Here is a 22,796-nt window from a genome sequence, read left to right as displayed (position 1 = left end):
TCCCCATTTGTCAAAACTCATATAATAAATGAAAATATCCCATCAACTTTTTTCCCTGACATTAAACTAGTTTTGTTTGTATTTTGTTTGCTGGGTAAATATAAATAGGAGCAAATAGACAAAAGACACTGTTGCTATTCATCACCCCAGACATCTACCAATTAACAGACAATGTTAAGGTCAGACTCTGATTTTGATTAATTCTGTTTGTGTCCAGAAAGCTTCACAGGTAACAACCACCCTTACAGGTTTGAAGATTTGATTTTTTCAGCATTATTCCTACAGTTTTTTTAATTATTGTATTTATTTCATGATGAAATAATACTTTAGAAGTATTAATGTACTTTGACATCATTTTTGGGTCTACTACAAATCCCAGTGAATCAGGAGAAAGACTCCTCGGATTCAGCAATGATATTTCTGAGTCCTCTGGCCTCAGGAGGAGTCTGAAGGCTGACTCCTGATGCTGACTTTTGCCCTCACAGGCAGAATGAGCACAAGTAAGGCTGTAATTGCATCTGCTCTTCTGTTGGGCGCAGAATTCCTTTAAAGGAAGGGCCTCTTGTCAGTTTCAAGGGCAGAGGGAATAATAACTGAGGAGGCAATGTGCCCTGTAACCCATCCTCATCTCAGGCAAAAACGTATGTACCAGTCTGCTCTAATATGCAAAACATTCACCAAATTCACAATACACCTCAAACCCCACCCTCCCAACAGGTAGCTTTAAACCTGACTTCAGGTGCACTGCTGACAGTTATCACAGACAATTAGTGAAACGTGCCTTAAAGTGACCCTAATATATAGCATAAGTTCAGAAGGACTGCAATGAGTTTAGGTTTGAAAGGCTTCTGCACTGTCTTTAACTTGCCTAAGGACATATTATTTAAACTGTTTTCAGAAATCCTTTGCCCTATGCTGCAGTCTGTATAATCCTACATATTATTGTCTTACATATTTTATGGGTGCCGTAGACATCATTTACACCAAAATCACAGAACCTAAGAGAACATAATAGCAAGTAAGAGGCAGATATTTCTCCTGTACAAGAAATGGAGTGAGAAATCACCGATGGCAGTTGCGCTCCTTTTTTCTTTAATGAGATTTTACTGCCTCCCCCTTCCCCAACATGTATTTGGTTTCTTGCATTTAATCATAAGTAACACAAGAGGTAGATAAATTGCATTGGAGTTGAGCTTGAGATGAAAATTTATCTTTAAAATGGAGATGTGATACCAAAAGGAAAGAGGAGAGCATATACCTTCGTAGGGCTTTCTGTTAATTTTTCATCCGAAGAATTACGAGCATGGTATCTGGAAGAAAGGTAGAAAGTTTTTCCCAACACTACTCATCTCATGCACTCTATCCTCGTTAAGTATATTGAAACAGCCTAGAATTGCTCATTTTTATCCCCTGAAATTAACTTTTCCTTTTAACTACATGAAAGCAGAACACTGTTGAGCTTTCTCAAGGAACTCAACTATCTTCAGTGCCATCGTTCTGGAAAAAAAAAAAATCAGCTGTTCCAAAAGCTGTGAAGTTAGTCCACAGTTCAACAGTAAATTAAGCCAGTGTCTGTTAACTTCAGAAAGTATTTCTATTTGATTTTAGATAGTATTCTGGCTGTTGTTTTCTTTTTGTTAACACAGATAAACACAGATGATACCATACCCCCAACCAAGACCAACCAATCAAAATCCTCACCTTCATTTCTATCCTAACGTATAAAAACAGCTTCCTCATATTATTTCTCAGGCATTGAAGAAAACAAAGAACAACACACATATGAAAGAATTATTTGTACAAAACATACGATCTAGTTTTCCCACTGAAGGATCTTGACAACTGATAGAGCATAACTCTGTTGCTCTCTAAGAATAAAAACTGAGCTGTATCTCTGCAAGGAAAAAAGAAGAATCATCTGGGAGGCACAGATTAATTGCCATCAGATTGTTTCTTAAATTTTTATAAAGTTCTTCAAAGATTTCCCTTACTTTGATACAGCTGAGGAATAGCCATGACCATCTTCACATACTTTATTTAAAGTTAACAGTGTTTTTACTTTGCATTGTCATTATAAATGCAAATGTAGCAGCAGCAGCAACAAATAAAAACAGAACAAAAAAAGAGCCAAGCTATCCAACCATGGCAGACTACATACGAATAAGAAAAGGCTTTCTTCATCGGGGGCAGTGGTCCCAAAGTCAAAGCTTTCATTTACAGGATCATGGATGAAATCCATGACTGCTCCTGCCTAGAAATCTACCAGCAAGAATAAACAAAACAAAAGCTTGCAAAATCATATTTAAAAGCAAGGTGACCACACTTATAATATTCAGTAGAATATTCAGCAGAAAGGGTACTGATAAATATTACACATTACAAGATATATATCCTCATGAACAAATCAATTACAGAGAAATTTAAAAAACAAAACAAAACAAAAGCAAAGATACCTCAAATCTACTCTTAGTTCTGACAGCCCCATCCTCACAGACACCAAGATGCACCAATGCTTAGGAAAACCTGGCAAGCCTTGCTTTATCTTACCATTACGTAAAATCTCTTGTTTAATAGGCTTACTCAGTGTCAGCTCAGCAATAAAATACAAAACTGTAGTGCTCTCCACGGATGCTTACTTCTCTTTGGAAGGTTGGATATTAGCAGCTGTGGCCTTCAGACGGGCAATGTTAATCTTCTCTGAAAGCTCCTCCACGGTCTCAATGTCCACCTGCTCGTCATCCTCACTGTATTCACACGCATCCTGGAACAGTTTTTGTTTTGTTTTTTAAAAATGAGTATCTACTTAGCAATAGAGCTCAGGCCAAAACAAGTTGCACTTCAGTCTCAAAACATTGTAACATTAAGAACCTTTAGAGAACAGCACTCTTCAACTACACCGCCCAATCAACAGTGCTAAGCAGGCGGTAAAGCAACTGTCACCTGAGGAATGCCTCACACAGCAACTTCACAAAGTTTATTTCAGCAAAATCCACCTCTGTCATTTGTGCGTTTAATGTTAGTTTGATAAAGAGCTTTCACAGGACAGATTTCCCGCCCACATTTCAAATAAGGCCAATCTACCTTTACAACCATCTACTGTAGACTTGCTAATTAACACTGATTTGAGTTGAAATAGTACGGTAATGGTGCTTTCACAGCTAAGAGCAACAGGCAGAACATCATGAAACTGGGCTTCTTTGAGTCATATAGAAAACTTCTCAGGTGATAAAGATTGTCGTTTTTGCTCTTTCTAAAAAACTGACCTATAATTATTTTAAATATTCAGAACTTCCTCAGAAGTACTATTTCTCCACACTCTACCGACTCAAAAAACTTGATAATCACCTGTGGAGACAGAGCAAGAGTGCCATTGCAGAGCTATAACTGTTAAACACTAACCCTGTGGCCATTTTTAGCACCAAGTTATCCTCCCCACAAACAAAATGAGCCTTATTCAAGCAACTTTTTTTTATTACAGCTTTTGTTATTTAATTATTATAAAGCGTGGGTTTTGTTACAGAATGCAGATCTTTCTCCTTCTACAGTAAGAAAATGCCATTAAATCTCCAAATCTCTGTTCTACTCGCCCCAGTTCCCTGAAGAACTCCATCTCACTCTCCTTCTACCCCTCTCTCCCGTCTTTCCTTCCTTCTTTCTTTTTTGGGAGTTGTAATCTCCTCCTTCACTGAAGCGAATACTTACCTGAAACTATGTAAATAGTTAATCACAAAAACCACTAGAGAACAGAATATGAAAAAGGCAATATGTAGTACCAGAAGGCCTCTAATAAATGCCAGTTTTATAGATTATCTGCAGCTCATTAGTGATAGAGCACAGTTACACTGCTGTTCTGGGAAACTCTTATTAGAAAGGAGAAAGCATTGCATTTTCTCAGTTGGACATGGATTAGAGTATAGTGATGTAATAAAAATAATAATAAAAAATAAGAGTGGCCTAAATTATCCCACAAGCATAACTAACATATTGTTGATGATGAATACTTACTATTATCACTCATGAAATTTATACCTGTGAAGTTCTTAGCTATGTTAATTGAAACATCCCCGATTTACAGCCAGGAGCAATTCTTTGCTGCTGATTTCCTTTTTGACAGAGGACTATGATCTCTGACAGCTTTCAGTGTGACACAGTAAAGAGTGCAGCGAATTGCCCTGTTAGTTCCCAGCACCCCATTAGAGTGACCACTACATGCTGCCACAGAAAATCATCTGGTTTTTTTCCAAAGTCTTGTACAATAACATCCTTCATGTTTGTGTGATAGTGGCTACAGAAAACACCAACTGTTGTAAAAAATTATCTGCCCTCCTTTACTAATGCCTATGTTGGTAATGTAGCCTTTAGTAAAGTATATAGTGTGTATGTGCAGAGAGAGAGAGAAAGTGTAAATGTGTTTATAATGTGAGTATATATATATATATATATATATATGTATACTACATCTACATAAATACACACATTACTGCCTACAGAATCTTCTAGTTTTTAAGTAGAATGAAACCACATAAAGTCCTCTATGTAAAAAAAAAAAAAAAAAGACTCCTAACTACTCACGTGTGCACAAGCTGACTTCTTCCTGAACAGTGAACTATCAAGAAATTACTAATGAAATAAAGGAAGGTGAACCTCAGATTACCAGCTCCAGCTGATCCAGACCCAAGCAGAAAAGCATTCTCTCTTCAGCAAGCTGCTATGCACACTCCCTAGTAGTCAGTCCATAAAAGTCCAGTCAGTTTTTTAAAAAAAGGTCAGTTTTAAAAGTCCAGCTTTTAAAACATCACATCTTTTGCAAAAGGAATAGAAAAGAGCAAGGAGAGTGAACTCGTGAGCAGCCACTATCCTTGGAGAACTGCTGCACTCGTCCTCTCAAAAGTGACAGTTCCAGCATAAAGAGGAATTAAACCAAATTCTCATCTGACTTTAGAAGTATGGTACTGGCATAGGCAGAAGCGTAACGAACTGCTGTCACTCTGTGCCTAAAAGCCCACAGAATCCTTATTGCTTGCATCTTGTAAATGTTCCCTCACAAAGCAAGACTTGTTAGCGCTGGAGAGCAGAGCAGAGAGCAGAGCACTGAGAAAAAACACCATCTTTACTAATGAAGCAGTATGTATCCCTTGGAACTTGTGGGGCTGGTCACGAGCTCTGTTACCACTGCTCCCCAAGGTAGACAGCGCAAGAATGAAGTCAAGAGATACCATATGGCTGGGACCTGGAAAGGCCCAACCACATACTGCCTGCAGTTGAGATCCAGAACATGGAGGCTACTGAAAATGAGACCCAGATGAGACCTTTGTTCACTTCTCCCTATGTATTTTAATAGCTCACACATACTGCCTGTGATCAGGGTGCAGCTTTGCCGCATGCCTGGAAAGTGGGTCTGTATGCTTCCAGAAACTTCAAGTCCTACCATAAAAAAATCTAACTTGACAAATATCACTTATCCATACAGACAGCAACTTTTCAACAGCTTCTCACATTTATATCTACTTGTTACAACCTTTGTCAATATTCAGCTTCAGTGAATGTTTTTTCATTTTGATTTAAATCAAGTCGCTCGGTGACAGATGCATCCAAATTGCCTTTCAGTCAAGCCAGAACTGCATTTCCATTTGCCCAACTGAAAAGCAAAGAATGATGCATTTGAACAAGGTCACAAAACTGAAGAATATAAACTTGAGTCTGAAATTAAGGTCTACTAACAGGGAAGAGAGGAGGGAAGGGAAAGCAAAACAAAACAAAACTAATTAGAAGTTGGAAGATACTAAAATTACACCATTTTCCTAGAAGTGGACCTTCTGTGGAGCTTCAACAGGAAACAAGAACACATAGCTGCTTCCACAGCCTTTTTTTTTTTTTCCTCTAAATTCTCTATGAGCACTTCTAATTCTTTTTTGCTCCCCTTGGTCATTCATAAAACTTCCCTTGTAGTTGGAAACCCACAGATATCTTCTCTAGCGTTCCAATTTTATCCTGTGATTCTACATGCAAGAGATGCATAGAGTTTCTCTTAAGAGGGTGAAGCTGTGCAGGAAAGGGGGTTTCTGTAGAGTCACTCTAAAGATGCTAAGATTCAGACTGAGAAAAAAAGACACCCATGAAATTAACTTCTATTAGAACCGTTATCACGGTAAAGCTGTTGAGTGCTGACAAGTTGCCTTGGGTTAACCAAAGGGTTGGGAGAAATGATCCAGCTAGAGTTGTTTTCATGGTGAAACTTCTTACATATTATTAAACTAGAAAAACAGTATTCAAAACCTGAGCCTCTTCTAGTTTAAAACTGTAACTCCAGTCTTGATCTTTGTGTTAAGTCTTTCTGCATTGGTGCACAACAGGTCCAGCAACATATCTCCTCTGACTGGGCCTTCTATCTGTACTGGGAAGTTATCCTCAGTGCATTCCAGCAGCTATAAAGCTTCTAAAGGCCTCTGACCTTAAAAAAAATGGGGACACAAAAGGAACAATCCTGCACTAAAAGTCTAAGTTGCTAAAGAAACATCAGCACTTTTCCCCTCTCAGCACTTCAATGCTGGTTTCTAAGGACATTCTTCTTTATGTCTGCTCTTCTTCTGCATCTGTCAGCCTACTTCCCTCTGAACACCAAATTGCCTAATGGCAGTGGGTCTTGTGTGACAGTGATAAGAAGGAAGGTAGATAACAGATGTCCTTAGAAACTACCCGAGGAAATCCTTCATTTCTGGATCTGCCTTGTACTCTACAGTGTCTGCAGTTCTCACATGTGACACACCTGTATCAAAAGCTCTGGACACCTCAGAATTTGCTAAACCTCAGATCATCCAAAAGCATATCACTTGAGCTTATTAAACTTACAGTGCTACCATCATTTGTAATGGTTTGTCACAGTTTTAAGAACCACTGAGTTACTACAACATTCTGAAGAAAATACCTTGCCAGGCAACGAGAGGCTACTTTTACACTAGCAAATTAAACAAGGCTATAGGACTCTATTATCCATAGCATTAAACTATCAGAACAACTCCTGATAAGTCTTAGCTTAAACAAACAACCACTCATGAACAATTCACACATGATTTGTGACATAGGTCAGGCCAAGCAGCCGTTTAATGTAATGACTTGGAAAGCAGGCATTTAACATCATGTCTCAGAGACTGCACCAGAACTTATTAAAAAAAAAAAAAAAAGGTCCTGACATTGATTAGTTTGTTTGCAATGATATACTTAAAAGGTTTTATTCATACCACCAAACCTCAGAGGATCATCACCCCTAGGCTTCTCTTGATGCAGTTCAAGGTAAAAAAAATGAAAAAGGGCAGAGATACCCATCTTGAGGAGCTCATCTTTTTGTTGAGCAGAGAATTCTACAGGAGTTTCTTAAGTGCAGAGAGCTAGCACGAGGCAACAAGCTGATGGGCATCAACGTGCAAAATTAGGAGCAAGAAAGTCACTACTGCAATGAAAACCTCACAGGGAAACCTACTAAAAAACAAAACAAAACAAAAACCAAAACAGTGACAGCTAAAATACAGGTAAGTAGCAATCATCCTGAATCTCACCAGAGTTTTCTGGGATTTTTTTTAGCACTACTTCCTGAATACCTAAAATCAGCCCAGATTCCAAACTAGTAGTGACAGATTGGTCAGCATTTTCACTAAACAGAAGTATTAGTGGAGATGCATGCACACTGTGCTTCTGTGTTTCTAACAGCTAAACGTAACAGATAAAATCCATGCTGTTATCTGTTCATATAAACTGACTTCAACCAGTCTGACAGGCAATAACAACGCAGCCTGTCCTGTAAGCACTATCCCAACAAGAGTGCAAATGGTCTACGTGAAGCATATTCTTGCTGTCGTTTGAGGCACTGTCTGAAGCTCTGCAATGTAACTAAGAATTCTCAACTACTCAAAAGGTTTGCTGAACAGCCTGCTTCTGTTAAGAGTTTTTGTATTCTCTCTTTCATGGCTGCATTCTCTTTTTTCCCCAGTGTCTCCCCAGTAAAACTTATTATGGGGAGGAGGCATAAGCCAAAACCAAAGAAACGTCTGCTACAACACAGCTGTCCAAACTTTCCTGACAAGGATGGGTAAATTAAAATAAAGAGGTTCACTACAATGGTAAGAATGCTTTTGGACAATAACTTCTTGCTAGAGGAGTATTACAGCAATTTTTTATTTATTTTTTTTTTTCCTGAATGGGCTGAAGGTCTCCAATATAAAAGCCTGGATTTCTACCTTGGATAACTATATTTTAAGTATACTTGTCTCTTGAAACAAAATTACTACCCTGTACATTCCTCCATAAGAAGCAATAAAAATACCTTGAAAAACCTGTCTACTCATTAACAAGGACTGGACTCAGGTATCTGCAGTCCTTTACAAAGGACTACTGCTCCGAATACGTGCTCAATACTGGGTCTTCACAACCTTAAGAACTAGCATAAACTTAAACAACTCACTGTTATGGAAATGCCACTTTAACTAGCGCCATTTTCTCTTGAGGAAGATGTTTGTTCAGATCCCTAAACCACTCTTTAGAAATCTTCTCTAAGCTTCTACAAATTATATTAACCACAAAGCTTGAGTGTAACTCTTAAGAGTTGAGCAGCTCCAACTCTTCTGGGGTCTTTCAGGTGGAATAATCTTAGAAGCAATTCTACACAGAGAAATGCAAAAGGCTTAACACTAACCCACTTTCATACTCCTACTTTAGTTCTGTGTTTTCAGGCCACCAGTGATAATCAGCCCATCTTCCTCAAGAAATAAGAAACAACCATAACCAGCACATCTCAGGAGCACAGGAAAGGGAATGGTCAATCAAGAAGTACTTTCCTCATTCTGTTGATCTACTGAAGACCTCATCAGTAGTAATAAATAAATAAATACAAATACCTAACTGCAATTCTCCCAAACTGGTCTTCCTGGCTGCTTCAAGTCTTATTGAGAAAAATATATTCTTATCAACAAGCACCCCGTGCAAAAGACTACAGACTTGCTCATCTAGATTTAAACTGAATTCTCCAGTAGGCATTTGACATATTAACTCAACCTGCAGGCAGCACACACTGACACATCAAGAATTCACCCAAATTCTGAACTGCTTTTAAAATTTCTCTTCAAGATCTCAATGCCCAGCCTTGCTGCTCTATAACTAAAGCTAGTTTAATCAAGTTTGTATAAACTTATAGTAAATGCTTAGAAAATACCTTATATGGTTCCCTGAACTGTACTGATCACTTCCAAAATATGCAAAATGCACTTCTTCTAAAACAAATTCTTCTTAGAATATCTGATAATTAGTTTTATCATTCTTTCAGAGGACAGAAGAAAACCAGATCTTTAAAACATCAATCCTGGCAACAGGCTGCTCTGTGACCAAGACACTGTATTTATTATCTGTTGGTAAACAACAGATAATTAAGACTACTTTGTCTGAAGGATTTATTGGGCAACTGACAACTACGAGCTGTAGTTCTCTAAACTTAATGATAACACTGCTGAAGATACAGAACTGTCACACTGTCACCACCCCACTCAACACAAGACAGCAACGGCTCAGTTTTGCAAATTGGAAGAGCTTCCAAAAATCAGAGATGCTTTCATTTTCATCATCTTCATGCAGCTGGGATGCTACTATCACACCCGAAAATTGTGAGCTGGTACACCAATTGGTTTGTCTATTTTTTCTGTTTAATAAAATACATTCTTCAAAAGCTGTGGTTGCTGGTTCAACTGAGTTAGTCTGGGTATCATTATAAGAGGAAGAAGTCTAATTTGGTTTTCAATAGTAGACATAAGTTAATAGAGAAGGGATAAAAGAACTTTACATAATTGGAATTACATACCTAGAGCTTCACATTCTGAGAACACTAATAAAGTCTATCATATTTTATTTGATTTACTCCCCAATTCTTCTCCCCTTTCACCTCTTTCTGCTTCTATCCCATCCCCCAAAAAGGCAAATTTCTTACGTCCATTTACACTGATCAGAAAAACCCAGCTCTGTGTTTTTTAACAAACAGTACACTATTTCTGATACACCAAAAATACATGAAGTAGTTACGTGTATGATTGTTTCAGCTTCTGAATGAAATCAGACAGAAACTCTACTAGCATTAAAATGTAAACATACCTTACAAATATTAACCACATCACTTCCCTTATTCTGTGGCTTCTGTAGCCAGTTTCCTTTCTACTAAACACAGAATGACAGCTTTCAGTGCTCAAGGGGAATTCAAGGAACAATCTGAGCATTCCTTCCAGAAACAAAAGTTGACTAGTAAGAACTATGAAAGCTGAGTAAAAGGAAACAGCTTAAAATATGAGAAATACCAGACTGGTTAGCACATTTTAGAATCCTATGTCATATTAGGCAGAACCAAGTTGCTTTAGTCAATACAATACCAACATCACATGCAACAGTTCTACTACAGCTGTTTCAATGTAACTCAGACTGAAAAACAGTATCTAAAAGGCCACTTAATGCTACTCATTAAAAAAAGAAAAGACAGGAAAAGTCAGAAACTTGGAAGCCATATCTAAGATTTCTAAAGAAACTGAAGCCTAGAACACAATTGTACTGTTTCTTTCAAATCCATGGGTTCAGACATGATAGTTGGTCAATTAAAAAAAGTCCCTTCATAAACAGTTAAATACTTACCACTTTTTCAACATCTATTTCCTCTTCACTTAAGAAATCAGAAGCACCATCCAGCATCTCATCAGCAGAATCATCAGTTTTTTCATCTTCATCATCATCATCATCATCATCATCTTCTTCCTCTTCCATATAATCAGTTATATCAGCAGTGGGCATAGAACTCTTTTTGTGATGCCTGGGTTCCTGTGCCTTCTGTCCAGGCATCATGAAGTCACCTATATCAGATCTGTCAGCTTCGTTAGCTCCTTCACTTTTGTTTTCTGAAACAGGCGCAATGCTGGATATTTTGCTCCAGGAACTGTTAGCAGGTATTACAGTATCTTCAACTGCTTTGATTTCCTCCTGAGAATCAACAGCACCTTGCTCTTTGTTTTTACTGCTTTCCTGCGTGGCTATGTTGGTTCTGCCTTCCACAGTACTTATTACCTGCTTATCTCCCAAAGCATTACATTGCTCTTTTGCAGAACTTATTTCAGACTTGCCTGTTTTTTTCTCTCTTAAGCTTTCTGCTTCTGCATAGGCCTTGCACTCTTCTTCCACTTTCGGCTGCACAAGACCATCCTGGAACTCTTTTTTGTTCTGCGGCAGTTCAGTTCCTGTCTGTTCCTTTTTGTTCTCCAGCTGTATATCTTGCTCTTGCTGCCTCCATGACTGCCCAGAACTTGCTTTGTTATTCTCCTTCATATGTGCCTGCACTTCACCCTCCTGTTCCTTAACTGGTTTATCTTCCCATTCAGCATGTATTTGGTCTTTTCCATGATTCTTCAACTGTACAGCCTCTTGATCCTTGAGACCCTGTGGATGTGCATCATTCAGAGGAGCAACTAGAGAATATTCTAATGATTCACAAACTGTTTCAGAGTTAGTTGAAACAGCCCCTACATTTTCAGAACAGACCAAATCCTTTTTCTCATCTGTGACTGCTTCCTCATCATTTGGCTTTTCACTGATGTATGAATGGTCAGAAGATATAACATCTGTGGAAACATCATTCTGAAGAGAGGGGCCATCATCACCAGAACCCTCAAGCACCTTTGAATCCTTCTCAAATGCCTCTAAAGCAGTGAAACTTTCAACAGGTGTGATTGTTTGAGACACTGATCCTTCAACATTATTTGACTTGTTTACTGACACCTCCTTTTCTTCTTTTTTGCCACCTGACTCTGCGGCCTCAGACTCTGCAACTTCACTCTCCTCTGCGTGCAAATCCTTCTCTGTTTCTGCTTGCTGAGCAGCACCTGAGTCATCTTTCTGGCTTATTTTCTTGGAGTCCTTCTTCATCTGAAGAGATGCAAAATGGTGAAGAATGGAGTTTGGTACAGTCTTCTGTCCTGGGAGCTGAAGTAAAGCAAAACTACCAGATTGTAAAGGTAAGACATTACCATTCGAAGATGGCTGAACACCTGAGTTGCTAGTTATTTTTGATTCAGTGGTGGTTTGATTTGTCACATTAGTAGTAGCAGGTGAGATCTTCAGAGTCACAGCGCCTGTTTGTGACACGTATCTTGTTACTGAAGGAGAAGGAGAAGATGCTTGAGTAGCTGGAGTGGACCTAGAGGATGACTTGGGTCCTGCAGTTTGTACAGTTGAATTTGTGACAGAAGGAGTGGAAGACACAGAGGAAGCAGAAGATACAGGTGGCTCAGGAGGCTTAGCAGGTGTAGGCAACCGAATTCCTACAACAGATCCTGTGAAGGAAAGAAAATATCAGCTTATACTTGCCCATATGATTTTCTTTTAGCACTTGATGCTGTACCAGAAGCAGCCAGCATTCTCATAGATTGTAATGTAACCAGCATCATAACAATTTCTCAGTGAAAAAGTGGATGCTGCATAAAGTAAACTGTTCAGTTTTTATACAGAACATCTCCTTAAAAAATAATGAGGTGGTCACTCTGGAATGAACAGATGTAATGGTAAGCTCAAGCATCGTTTTTTTTTAATTGAAGAAAGCACTGTATTTTGCTGAGATTCTTTCCATTTTATTCTTTCCCACTTACAGAAAACAGGGAAATGGGGATTACTCTTAAGTAAAAGACGAATGTTTAATCTTTTTCTTTCTTCTTCCAGTAAAAACTTCCACAGAGAAAAAATATGACAAAATAACGTGATTATACCACAATCTTTTCCAACTTAACAAACCCATCAGTGCACTTGATTAGATACTCAAAACTCCTTTTAAAACAAGAAAAATAAGACCACTGGCAGCAAGTTTCTCCTGTAACAGGCCAAGTCCTCAGATCAGAAAGAACTTCAGTCCAATGAGACATAGCTAACAGCTTGTTCTCTTTAAAAGCATCTCCAGCAAGTATGATTTCTGAATTAGGAGATAATTTAAGTGATAATACAGTGACAAGGGCTCCTTTGCTGCACATGGACCCTTTCACCTGCTGTGAAGAACTCCCAAGTGTTGGTAATTTAACTGCTAATTGCACTTTCTGCATCTTAGATGGGCTGAAGCTGCATTACTTCTGGGTAATTATACTTAACAGTCTTTACTCACACCCTGTTCTTTTACTGTCAGTATGATAAGCATCACAGATAGAAACACGGTGTGAGAAATCTAAGTAACACAACAGTCAGCCAAGAAAGAAACCCTGGACTTTGTACCTGGATTGCGGAACATCACTGGCTGCTGCACGTTAGGCTGGGCACTGGGCTGGGCACCCGGAGCTCGAAAATGCTGCAGTGGGACAAGCTGAATTATCTGTCCATTAGGATGCCTGAACAGGTTCACACCACCAGGGCTTCTGAGAGGCTGAAGAACCATTCTCTGTTTCTGAGGAAGTTGCACGTTGTTTAATGGTCGCAAAGCAGGGGATGTCTGAGGCACCGGAATCAACAACAGTCGTGGTCCTACACGTTTCTCTGTTCCAGGAGGTATCTTTGGAGGAGTCTTATTTACAGCTTGCACTTGAGGAGTAGCATCTTCTAAAACATTTTCAAAAGTTACATAAAATCAGGTTAAGAAAACATACTATAAATCAGGCATTATTCTTAAATCAAGCACAGATGTTTTAGAAACAACTGGATCTTTAGATGCATGTCTAGTTGTCAACCATGACTCAGAAAACTCTCAAGTAACACTGAAAAGGTAATTCTACACCTACTTCTTCAATTCTATACCAACGGTGAAATCATAGCAATCACAGCAATAACTGTGCTACACATTTCTACAAGCCAAGAAACAATGGGAGACTTCAAGCTCGTTTCATAGCAGATACCGACCAGATAACGACTTTTTTTTTCCCTTCTCTAGTAGTTTTGGCTAGGTTGGAATAAAACAAGCCATTTACAAAACTACATTTTTTATTCCATTTTGGAAATAACGGTGAGACATGTGAGTCTATACTTAAATTGGGTTCTGCAATTGCATACCATGTCCCAGCAATGAATGAGGAAAGAAAAAAGCGAGCAATTGCAACAGTACACTGAAGCAGACAAGTCTTACCTCTTTTTGGAGCTATTGAAGGAGCTGACTTCACTCCTGACAGTATTATCGGAACAGAGCTGACAGAGGAAGCTGGTGTGGTCACCACAGACGTAGCCACTGCAGTTGTTAGAACAACTGTAGAAGGGGATGTTGTGATAACAGGACAAGTAATTGTTGGTGCTGTTACTACAGTAGGGAGTGACAGAGTTGGTACTGGGGCAGCAACCACAGCTGCTTTGGTTACGTTCACAGTGGCGGTAGGAGTGGCAGATGAGGAAGTGGTGCAAGTGTTGGTTCCAGGTGTTGCAGAAGCACCTGTGACTGTAATTGCAGGAGGAGAGGAGGCAGGTTCACTAGCTCTTGTTTGGCTAGGAGCAGACACAGTAGATGGTGCCACACTGGTACTTTCTACAGTTACAGGAAAAGTGGTGGTGGCTGTAGTGACCCCAGGAGAGATAGTGCAGTGAGCTGGAGACAGACTTGTGGGAACCACAGGGGTGACAACCATTATCGGTGTAGGACTGATACTGAGCTTCTGTGGCCCTGACAGAGGCTGGCATGTGCTCACTGAAGGAATCTTCTGCTGCAGAACTCCAACCTTGTTCATCACAAACTTTGTGAACACACCACCAGGTGAGGGTCGAGCAGCTGCAAATAAAAACTTGCAGGTCAAAATTTTAATAGATTTCTCTTTGCTGTTCTTCAGGCACAACAATTGTCATTTCATCATGAATTTGGGTCTCCATTCACTTTAAGAACACCCTGTAATTAACCTGAAACCTTCACAGCAGTCCTGAATATGACTTACATATTAGGAATATGCACGTATTCTATTGCATCTCCTCCTGGTCATACAAAAAAATTAGGTCTTGAGGTGTTGTTCTTTATCATGAAATTATGAATATATAATTATAATTTCAGTACGAGGAAACAAATGGCTAGGTGCAATAACAGGCTCAATCTACGTTCTAAATCTCCAATTCTTCCTGTAGTAATTTTTTCCATGTTCCTCTTTTCACTGCTTCTTGATTTTCTGACTGTATATAAGCCACAGAGAAAGGAGGAAGAGAGTTTTGTCCTGCCTCCTCCTTTTTGCAGTGACATTTGTGCATCTGAGCATGGGACAAATTCAACCAATAGGAAGAAATCACTACTGAGAAGCTTCCCTTCATCCCTTGCTCTCCAAGGACCAGAATACCATATCTGTATCACTCCAGATGCCTACAGATCAGAAACAGAACCTAATACATAGTACAACAATGCAGAGACCATTGCGTAAGCCCAACTTACACATATATGCAATGATCACTTCACCCATCAGTGAAATGCAGCCACCTTTTCAATAGTGCATAAACACATAACACAACTGGTTTTACCACAGGAAGAGAAAAACAACACAGCTATTTACAATGCAAGGAAAATTTAGGCAGAAGGAAACAGAGCAATTCACCAAAGTTAACATTTTGCCAGGACACAGGTAACATCCTTTTCTCTTGCAAAACTTCTTCAGGTATTTAGTGAAGATGGGAGAAATGTGTGGCTGGGAACTAGATTTTTCTTCGATGTTTTTTGTTGTTGTTGCCTAAAATCATGCTAAACACGGTATGTAAAAGCAAATTTATCTCTTGCCATGCTGGGTAAGCACTTCAGTACCAACTTAGATACAAGTACCAAATGCTTTTCCTGATATTCCTTCCTTTAAAAAAAAAAAGAAAAAAGAAAAAGAAAAAACTAACAAAATAAAGAAAAAAATGTCAAGTGTGCTAAGTCCAACCCTGTTTAGCTTGTGAAATCCAATGAGACTGCAGGCCAGTGTAGTTATCGGCTGCACATCTGTTCTTTTGCTAATCCAGACTTGGGACGTCTTGTATTTCACTGCGCTGCTTCATGCAGCTTTGCTGGTCACATGAGTTCCAATTCTAAGTGCAACACCATCAGAAAAACAAACTTTGTGGAACTACAGCTCGGAGCAATCCTTTCGCACTTTAAACCCTCATTTTAATTTCAATGCTTGATGAGAAGCAATCAAAAAATCATAGTAAGAAAACTCTCAAAACAAAAAATTGAAGCTCAATGGGTATCTGTATCCCTTCTTCCTTGTTTCTTGAAAATATGCTCTAGTATTGTTAGTAAAATAACTAAAAGTCAACACCTCTAGTCTTATTCTGAAGTCAAAATAAAACTTTCTGCTTTAGAGAGGTTATTTATTGCAGAGGCAGCTTAGTTGGCAAGTCAGCCAAAGGCAGCAGGCACTGTTGCAAAGAAATCAACAGCAATGCTGTATACTTGCTTTTTATTTTACCTTCACGCAATTTAAAATACAGTAATAAGTTCCAACCTACCTATCTGTCTCAGTGGTGGGATAAGAGCTTTCAGAGTCGTCACACTGGGGTTTGAAGTAGTGCTGATGGAAGATGTAGTTTTGGGAGCTGATGTTGTGGGCACCTGGACTGATGGTGTCCCAGAAGCACTGGATGCTACCTTGGAGATCACAGTACTGAGGGTTGAGATATCAAGTACTGTGGGTCGCAGCCTGCCTGTGACATAAGCAGCTAGCCGACTGGCAGGATGTAATGCCCCCATCTGTCCCAAAAGCAGTTTGGCCTGAGGATACCTTTTATCATTAACCTGAAAAAAGTGGAAAAGGGAAATTTTGTGAAAAGAATGCTAATTCACCACCTCTGGAGAGGTGTTTCATTCCACAGGACTTCCAAGCGTCCTTTTCAAAAAACAAAAACAAAGACCCACATTACAATTCAGACTGGGAACTGCTAACTTCCCTGCTGCTCAGAGTATCTTCAAGCAACTCTGCTGTATCTTTGTAATACAGATATTAGATGCTACTCAAGACTCTCAAACAGAAACACAGAGTCCAAAGGAACATGAGAAATCACTAAAATCAAGTAGAGGGAAGCTAGCATGCGTTTTACCTCTCCTACATACACTGCAGTCCTGAGTTGAGTGGTTTTCCAAATATGAGGACGATTTTAGATAAAATTCTCTACCCTATTATCACCTAGCATTACAGAAGAAAGAACACATACATATACATCGGGACAAAACTCTAAGGACTTTGAAAAAGCTTTGTCAGCTTTCTTTCCTTGTCTGTACTGTACCACGAATTGACTAACTTCACATTCAGAGCTGCACTTGTAACTGAGAGAAGAAACAAACTTTTCTGGATATCAGGCTGTAAGCCTAGTGGTCAACAGGAATTTCATATTGATTTGGTTGGTAGTACTGCATTCTACTTCCAGGCTGTTCAGTAGTAACCTCTAAAAGCCACTTATTTTAACACACCATAAGGAAAAAGGCCTTTACTCTTTAAAACAGGACGTCTGCCCCTAAGTTGCTCTTTCTGCGAGCTTCTCTTTGTGAGGGCAATGCACCTGCAAAGCATTACACAAATGAACTCAATTCTCATTTTCTAATTCATATACCTCCAGTGCGAGTGGTGTTACTACCACAAAATATCCTTGAAAAAGAAGAGATCCTAGCCCTACAGCTCCTTCCAGCAATTCCTAACAGCAAGTTGGCAGCACGAGACTGCAGAGAAATGACACGCTCTTAATTTTATGAAGTCTCTTCATCACTAACATACACTCAGAAGACAACAAGCTATTCGTCAACACTAGCAAACTGAATCAAAAGCAATTTAGTGTTTACAGTTTCCTTTTGAAGTTTTGTCCCAGTGTACACACCTCCTCTGAAATTATTCTTTCTGTGGCTTCTGACAGCCACTTATTCAGAAGTGTTATCTGCCAAATGCATCTGCAGAGAGTTTTCGAAAGCTCCAAGATCTTGAGAAAGATTCTGTGCTTGGGCCACCAAGACCTAAAAGGCCAAAAGACCAACCTAAATCACCAGACTTCAGACTTGGAATCAGATTTCCTGTTGAAAGGGACAAGGTTACAGAGAGGCAAAAATGTCACTGGATATGAAGATATCTTGTCTGGACAGTCAAAAGACTAGGTAAGACAAATTAAGAGAGTGTTTGTTCTTCTCTTTAGGGGGTTCTAGGATACTGGATGAAACTGAATCTAATCTCCACAGTAAAGGCAGAGGGACCCACCTGAATCAAGCCTGAGTGGCTCATATTAGCTTTGCGCTTGTAGACAACCAGCTTTCCTGCAGGAGAAATCCCTGCATAAAAAGGCAAGCCTTTGCCCCCATGCAACTTCTCCCGCAGCTTGTCCAATGTGTAAGCCTGAAAGAGCTTTACATTTTCTGCTTTTTTGCATGACGGCACTCCACTATCGGGAGTCTCCAAGTCAGGTGACTCAGGCTTCTCATCACTGTCCTGGTAGGATGGCACTGAAATTTTCACTCTGGAGGAGTACACAGGAGGGTTGTTTGCATCCTGAGCCTCGTGTTCCGAAGCCAATTCAATAATGAGGCTACCCACTTTGAGGCACTGTGGCATGTTACTGTTGATGTGCTGTGATAGGATGGTCAATATCTTACTGCAATCTTCATTCCAGCTGCAGTCAGAGATAATCTCGATAAGTTTGGTTGGTGCACATGAAGTGGTGGGATGAACACAGGAGGCGGAGGAAGAGTCCCCCTCACTATGGGAAGACCACGAACTTTTCTCTGAGAAAGAATTGAAATAGGTTTCTGCAATACTGTGGCATTTTAATCACCTGGATATTCAAACAGTTTTATTCTGCCCACCTCCACCCTTGTCTCAGCTGCAGGGCAAGTAAAAAGAACTGTTCAAAACATCACTTCCCCTTGCAGAGCTTCACAAGCAAGCAAAAATGCAAAACTAAGGTAACTGTTTCTCACAGTTAATTCTCTGTAGCCATACCATCTCACGTTGTATCCCGTTGCATCTCACAAGCTAAACAAAGCTGGACTGTTTCAGTGTGTGGATGTAACATCTCCAAGCAACATCAATACGCAATGGAAAGCATCACTGATTATATTCCAGAGATGGCACTTTTCTCTTGGAGTCAGAAAAGGACCAGTGTCCTATAATGCTATTTTTGACAGACAAGCCACTAGCAGAACTGTCTTTTGTGGAAGATGTTTAACAGAAGCACGACCTTTTGCTGTCATTGGAGATCCAACGTCACTTTTTGCAAAACTGTAAGGATGTTGAGCCCTGTGTCCTGGTCCTTTTAATTTTGACCTACCAATTCATCAGTATTTTCAACTAGTTGTATTATTTTTCCATTCCGATCCTTAAACACAGAATGCTGTTGCATACATTAAACAGTGGGGGAAAAAAAAAAAAAAAAAAAAAATCAGCTCAAAAAGGCAGCCGTATTTCATTAGTGGATGATAGAATGCCTTGAGTACGTCTCATTTTAAGGACTGCGACATGATTTGGGCCATTTCAAACAAAAAGAGATAAAGATGCCTAACCTCCCTCTTCATGAGTTACAAATTCAAAGCCATATTCATACATAATGTAGTGCAAAAACTCAATTCAACCTTTCAACTCAAACTAAAATAATTCAACATCAAACAGCTCCATATAGAGTAGAGGCACTTCTTTGACCCATACAGTTCTAAGTGGAGAACACGAGGGTCGAAGATTCACAATACCACTTGTAAACTTATTAATTCTTCAGTAATTAAAAATTAATGAAAGTAGGGAGGGAACCCTCTGATTTCCATTCCTTGTTAGGTATCTAATTAGCATCCTTATATACAAGTCTGCTGTATAATGCAATCTTTTACTCTGAATGAGCTACTGTAACACCAATCATTTCAATCTTGGAACCATGGCAAGTACTTGGTAGTTAGCCTGCTGTATCTCCCACATGACACACGACTGATTAAGAAAACAAGAAACTGCAAGCACATCATAAGATTTTTATTGGCAATTGTAGAAACTCCCACGGCAAATGCACTCATTTCATCAATAGTTCCTTTTTTTTTTTAAGCCAAAAAACTATCAACACACTCACTTACACTCAAGATTCAGCTCTTACCTCCACATTTTTCAGGGTCTTTGTTTATCTCACTGGTTTCTTTCTTACAAGACTCTTTCTTAGAAGACTCTTTTTTAGATAATTCTTTCTTAGAAGATTCCTTCTTTGAAGACGGAAGTCCTTGTTCATACATCTGTGGGAAGAAAAAAAGTGTACAAAATATTATCCTTGTCTCTCCTCTTCCCCAATAAAATCACATCACAAAATACACTAGTTCATCATGCTATCATCCATAACCCTGGAAAGCATTTTAACTTTGACAGAAGTAAAACGTTCATCTTCTAACAGCAATTTTAAGACTCATGCAGTAATGAGTTTTGCAGCCAGGAATTTCCACAGACAAGACAATTCATATCACAGTAACAAGGAAAGCTGACCATCACTGCATGCTGATTTGGTCCCTGTCACTACATCACCGTCAAATAAAAGCCAAGCCCCCACGTTATGTGGAAGCTCCTGCGAGAAAGTTTTCTTCCCATTTCCAATATTCCTACCTGTTGCAGGATACGTGCTGGACACATTGTAAATTCTTACCTTTACAAGAAAACTCTGTGAATCCTTTTGGTCTTTTTGTTGATTTTTTTCCTCCTTCCCAGGCTCATATACTCGAACCCTCGCACAAGTCATCATACTTTCAAAATACAAGTAGATAGGATCCTTGTCCTCCTCTCGAATCTACACAAAAAAAATACAACCTCTCCATTCTGGATGTGCACCAGATCTATAAAACACTTTTGCTTTCTAAAAGAGTATTAACGCTACAGTAGAAAATATCAGAAGTATTTAAAGTTGAATCTTTCTTCTTGCCCCACCTATGGAGGCTTTCAAAGCTAGGTTGGATGGGGCCCTACACAATCTGATCTGATGTTACAATCTGGCAGCAACCCCAGCTAGAGGGGCTGGAACTAGAGAATCTACCAATCTCCCTTCCAATCCAAGCCACACTATAATACCATAGCTCAGTCTACAGATATTGCTCCCAAATTACACAGAGGAAGAAAAACAGGAAAAAAACCTACCTGTTTAAATTCTCTTCTCAACAGAGAAAGAAGTCCTGAAGTGTCATTCACCACTTAACCATATCTGATATATATTAAGCAGCAACTCTGACACATTTTCTTCTTTAAACATAACTAGACTCAACCTCACTACTATTCTTCCTCTATGACTGCTATTGCTTGTGTTAGATAAAGGTGAGGGGAGAGGAGAGGCAAAGACAGATTCCTAGCACACGGCAATGAAGCCACAAACAAGAACACAAAAGCTTCTACAATCACAGTGATCCTCTGAGTCACTATTCACACTTTTTCCACAAGTTATTAACAAGGCTACATCCTGTAGATAGTAACTTCTACAAACACTACAGGACAAGTAATCATTTTACCCATAAACAGCATATATTACTGCATTATTTAAGAGGTCATCAGCAAATCATTACCACTTTTCTCACTGCTACAGTATTTACTGTATTTACTTCAACAGAAGACTAACGTAGTTAAATAGATACATGTATGTGTCAATTCACCCTAGCTTATCAACATGCCTTTTATCTCATTTTATTTAAAATATACAGAAGTTTTTGGCAGTGTTTGCTTTAATTTTCAGCTTAAAAAAAGAAAAAAAGAATTAACATTATCCCACTTCTTACCACGGGGTTGGGTTTAGGAGTATACACTCTGCCTGTTTTCACTCCACTGGAAGATCTATGTTTACCAGAAAGCACAACTTCTGGGTTAGGCAGGACTGTAGATTTAACTGGTTCAATAACAGATGGTGTTGGAATGTAAATAGGTTCTGGATCTATTTCACCTTCTACTTTTACCCACAATGGACAATTCCTAAGAGGCTTTTCTGGCTCTGAGTCACAGATAGCTGGGAAAAAAAAAAAAAAAAAACAGTGATATATTTTAAAAACCCAGTAATTTACACAAGTGAAAATTAATGTAGCATGGCAGTAATGGAAATTTTAGTTTCAGTCTAAAGTCTAGCCATATACCAGTAACTAATTCACACTGAATTAAGAAGATAATGCTGGTATCTTCTCTTGTCTCAAATTCTAGTGAGAAGCCACCAGGGATTTGTCCACAAATGCAGGAAATGAAAATGAGAAAGACTCCATGCTAATCACTGCTTCCAAGCTGTGCTAAGATAGCAGATTAAAAAACCACTACAGAGCCAGGGATCTTAAAAGACAGCAAACACAGATTTCAAACATCTAAAAACATACTTGATAACACAACTACACATAAAAATTTATTTACTTCAGTGGAACACCAGATAGCATCATTTTTTACCGCTGATAAAATAATTACTAGAACAAAGCTGTAAGTCCATAGCCACTTTCTGTCATATTTCTGAACATACCTTAGGACAGATCTAAAACCACTGTAAACTATTTCCACCAAAGTCAGTGAAATACAGTTATGTACAGGAACTGAAAATAAAGCTCCAGATGCTTACTTGCTAAGAGGGAGACAAAGAGTAGTAAACAGTAAAGATTACCAACAGCTATAGCAGTAATTATTTCATATACTTAGTCCCTGAACATATTTAGAGGGTACAGAGAAAGTTAAAATTACCAAAAAGAAACTAGTTATTTGAGCAAGATAAATGACTGAATAATGCAAAAAAGCCTGTAACAGGTAAGAGTTACTAAAAGGGAAAAGGTGTGATTACCTGTCAGTCAGTTACACCAAGATAAGCGTTGCAGAGATCTCTCAGAGCTCATTCCCATTTCTGGATTTAGTAATGGGATCTCTACTAGA

General features: G+C 39.0%; 1 protein-coding gene across 11 annotated transcripts in view; it reads right to left on the bottom strand.

The window, feature by feature from the left end:
- MGA (MAX dimerization protein MGA) overlaps positions 1–22,796 on the bottom strand; it is a 57,525-nt gene that overhangs the window by 9,332 nt on the left and 25,397 nt on the right. For 6 of the 11 annotated variants that reach the window (XM_042865629.1, XM_042865544.1, XM_042865876.1 and 3 more), the window contains exons 10-19: positions 21,680–21,903; positions 20,566–20,706; positions 20,032–20,164; positions 18,162–18,682; positions 16,432–16,717; positions 14,108–14,737; positions 13,267–13,587; positions 10,657–12,344; positions 2,637–2,767; positions 1,259–1,310 (exon numbers count right to left, since the gene is read on the bottom strand). In XM_042865629.1, coding sequence (XP_042721563.1) covers positions 1,259–1,310; positions 2,637–2,767; positions 10,657–12,344; positions 13,267–13,587; positions 14,108–14,737; positions 16,432–16,717; positions 18,162–18,682; positions 20,032–20,164; positions 20,566–20,706; positions 21,680–21,903 — 4,127 coding nt within the window. The remainder of the gene's footprint in view (positions 1–1,258; positions 1,311–2,636; positions 2,768–10,656; positions 12,345–13,266; positions 13,588–14,107; positions 14,738–16,431; positions 16,718–18,161; positions 18,683–20,031; positions 20,165–20,565; positions 20,707–21,679; positions 21,904–22,796) is intronic. The other 5 variants (XM_042865794.1, XM_042866341.1, XM_042865951.1 and 2 more) reach the window with 3 other exon arrangements.

Source organism: Lagopus leucura, unplaced genomic scaffold (assembly GCF_019238085.1).
Source record: "Lagopus leucura isolate 7727_CA_CO unplaced genomic scaffold, USGS_WTPT01 Super-Scaffold_1, whole genome shotgun sequence".
NCBI classification, from domain to species: Eukaryota; Metazoa; Chordata; class Aves; order Galliformes; family Phasianidae; genus Lagopus; species Lagopus leucura.
This window is presented reverse-complemented; position numbering and strand designations above follow the sequence as displayed.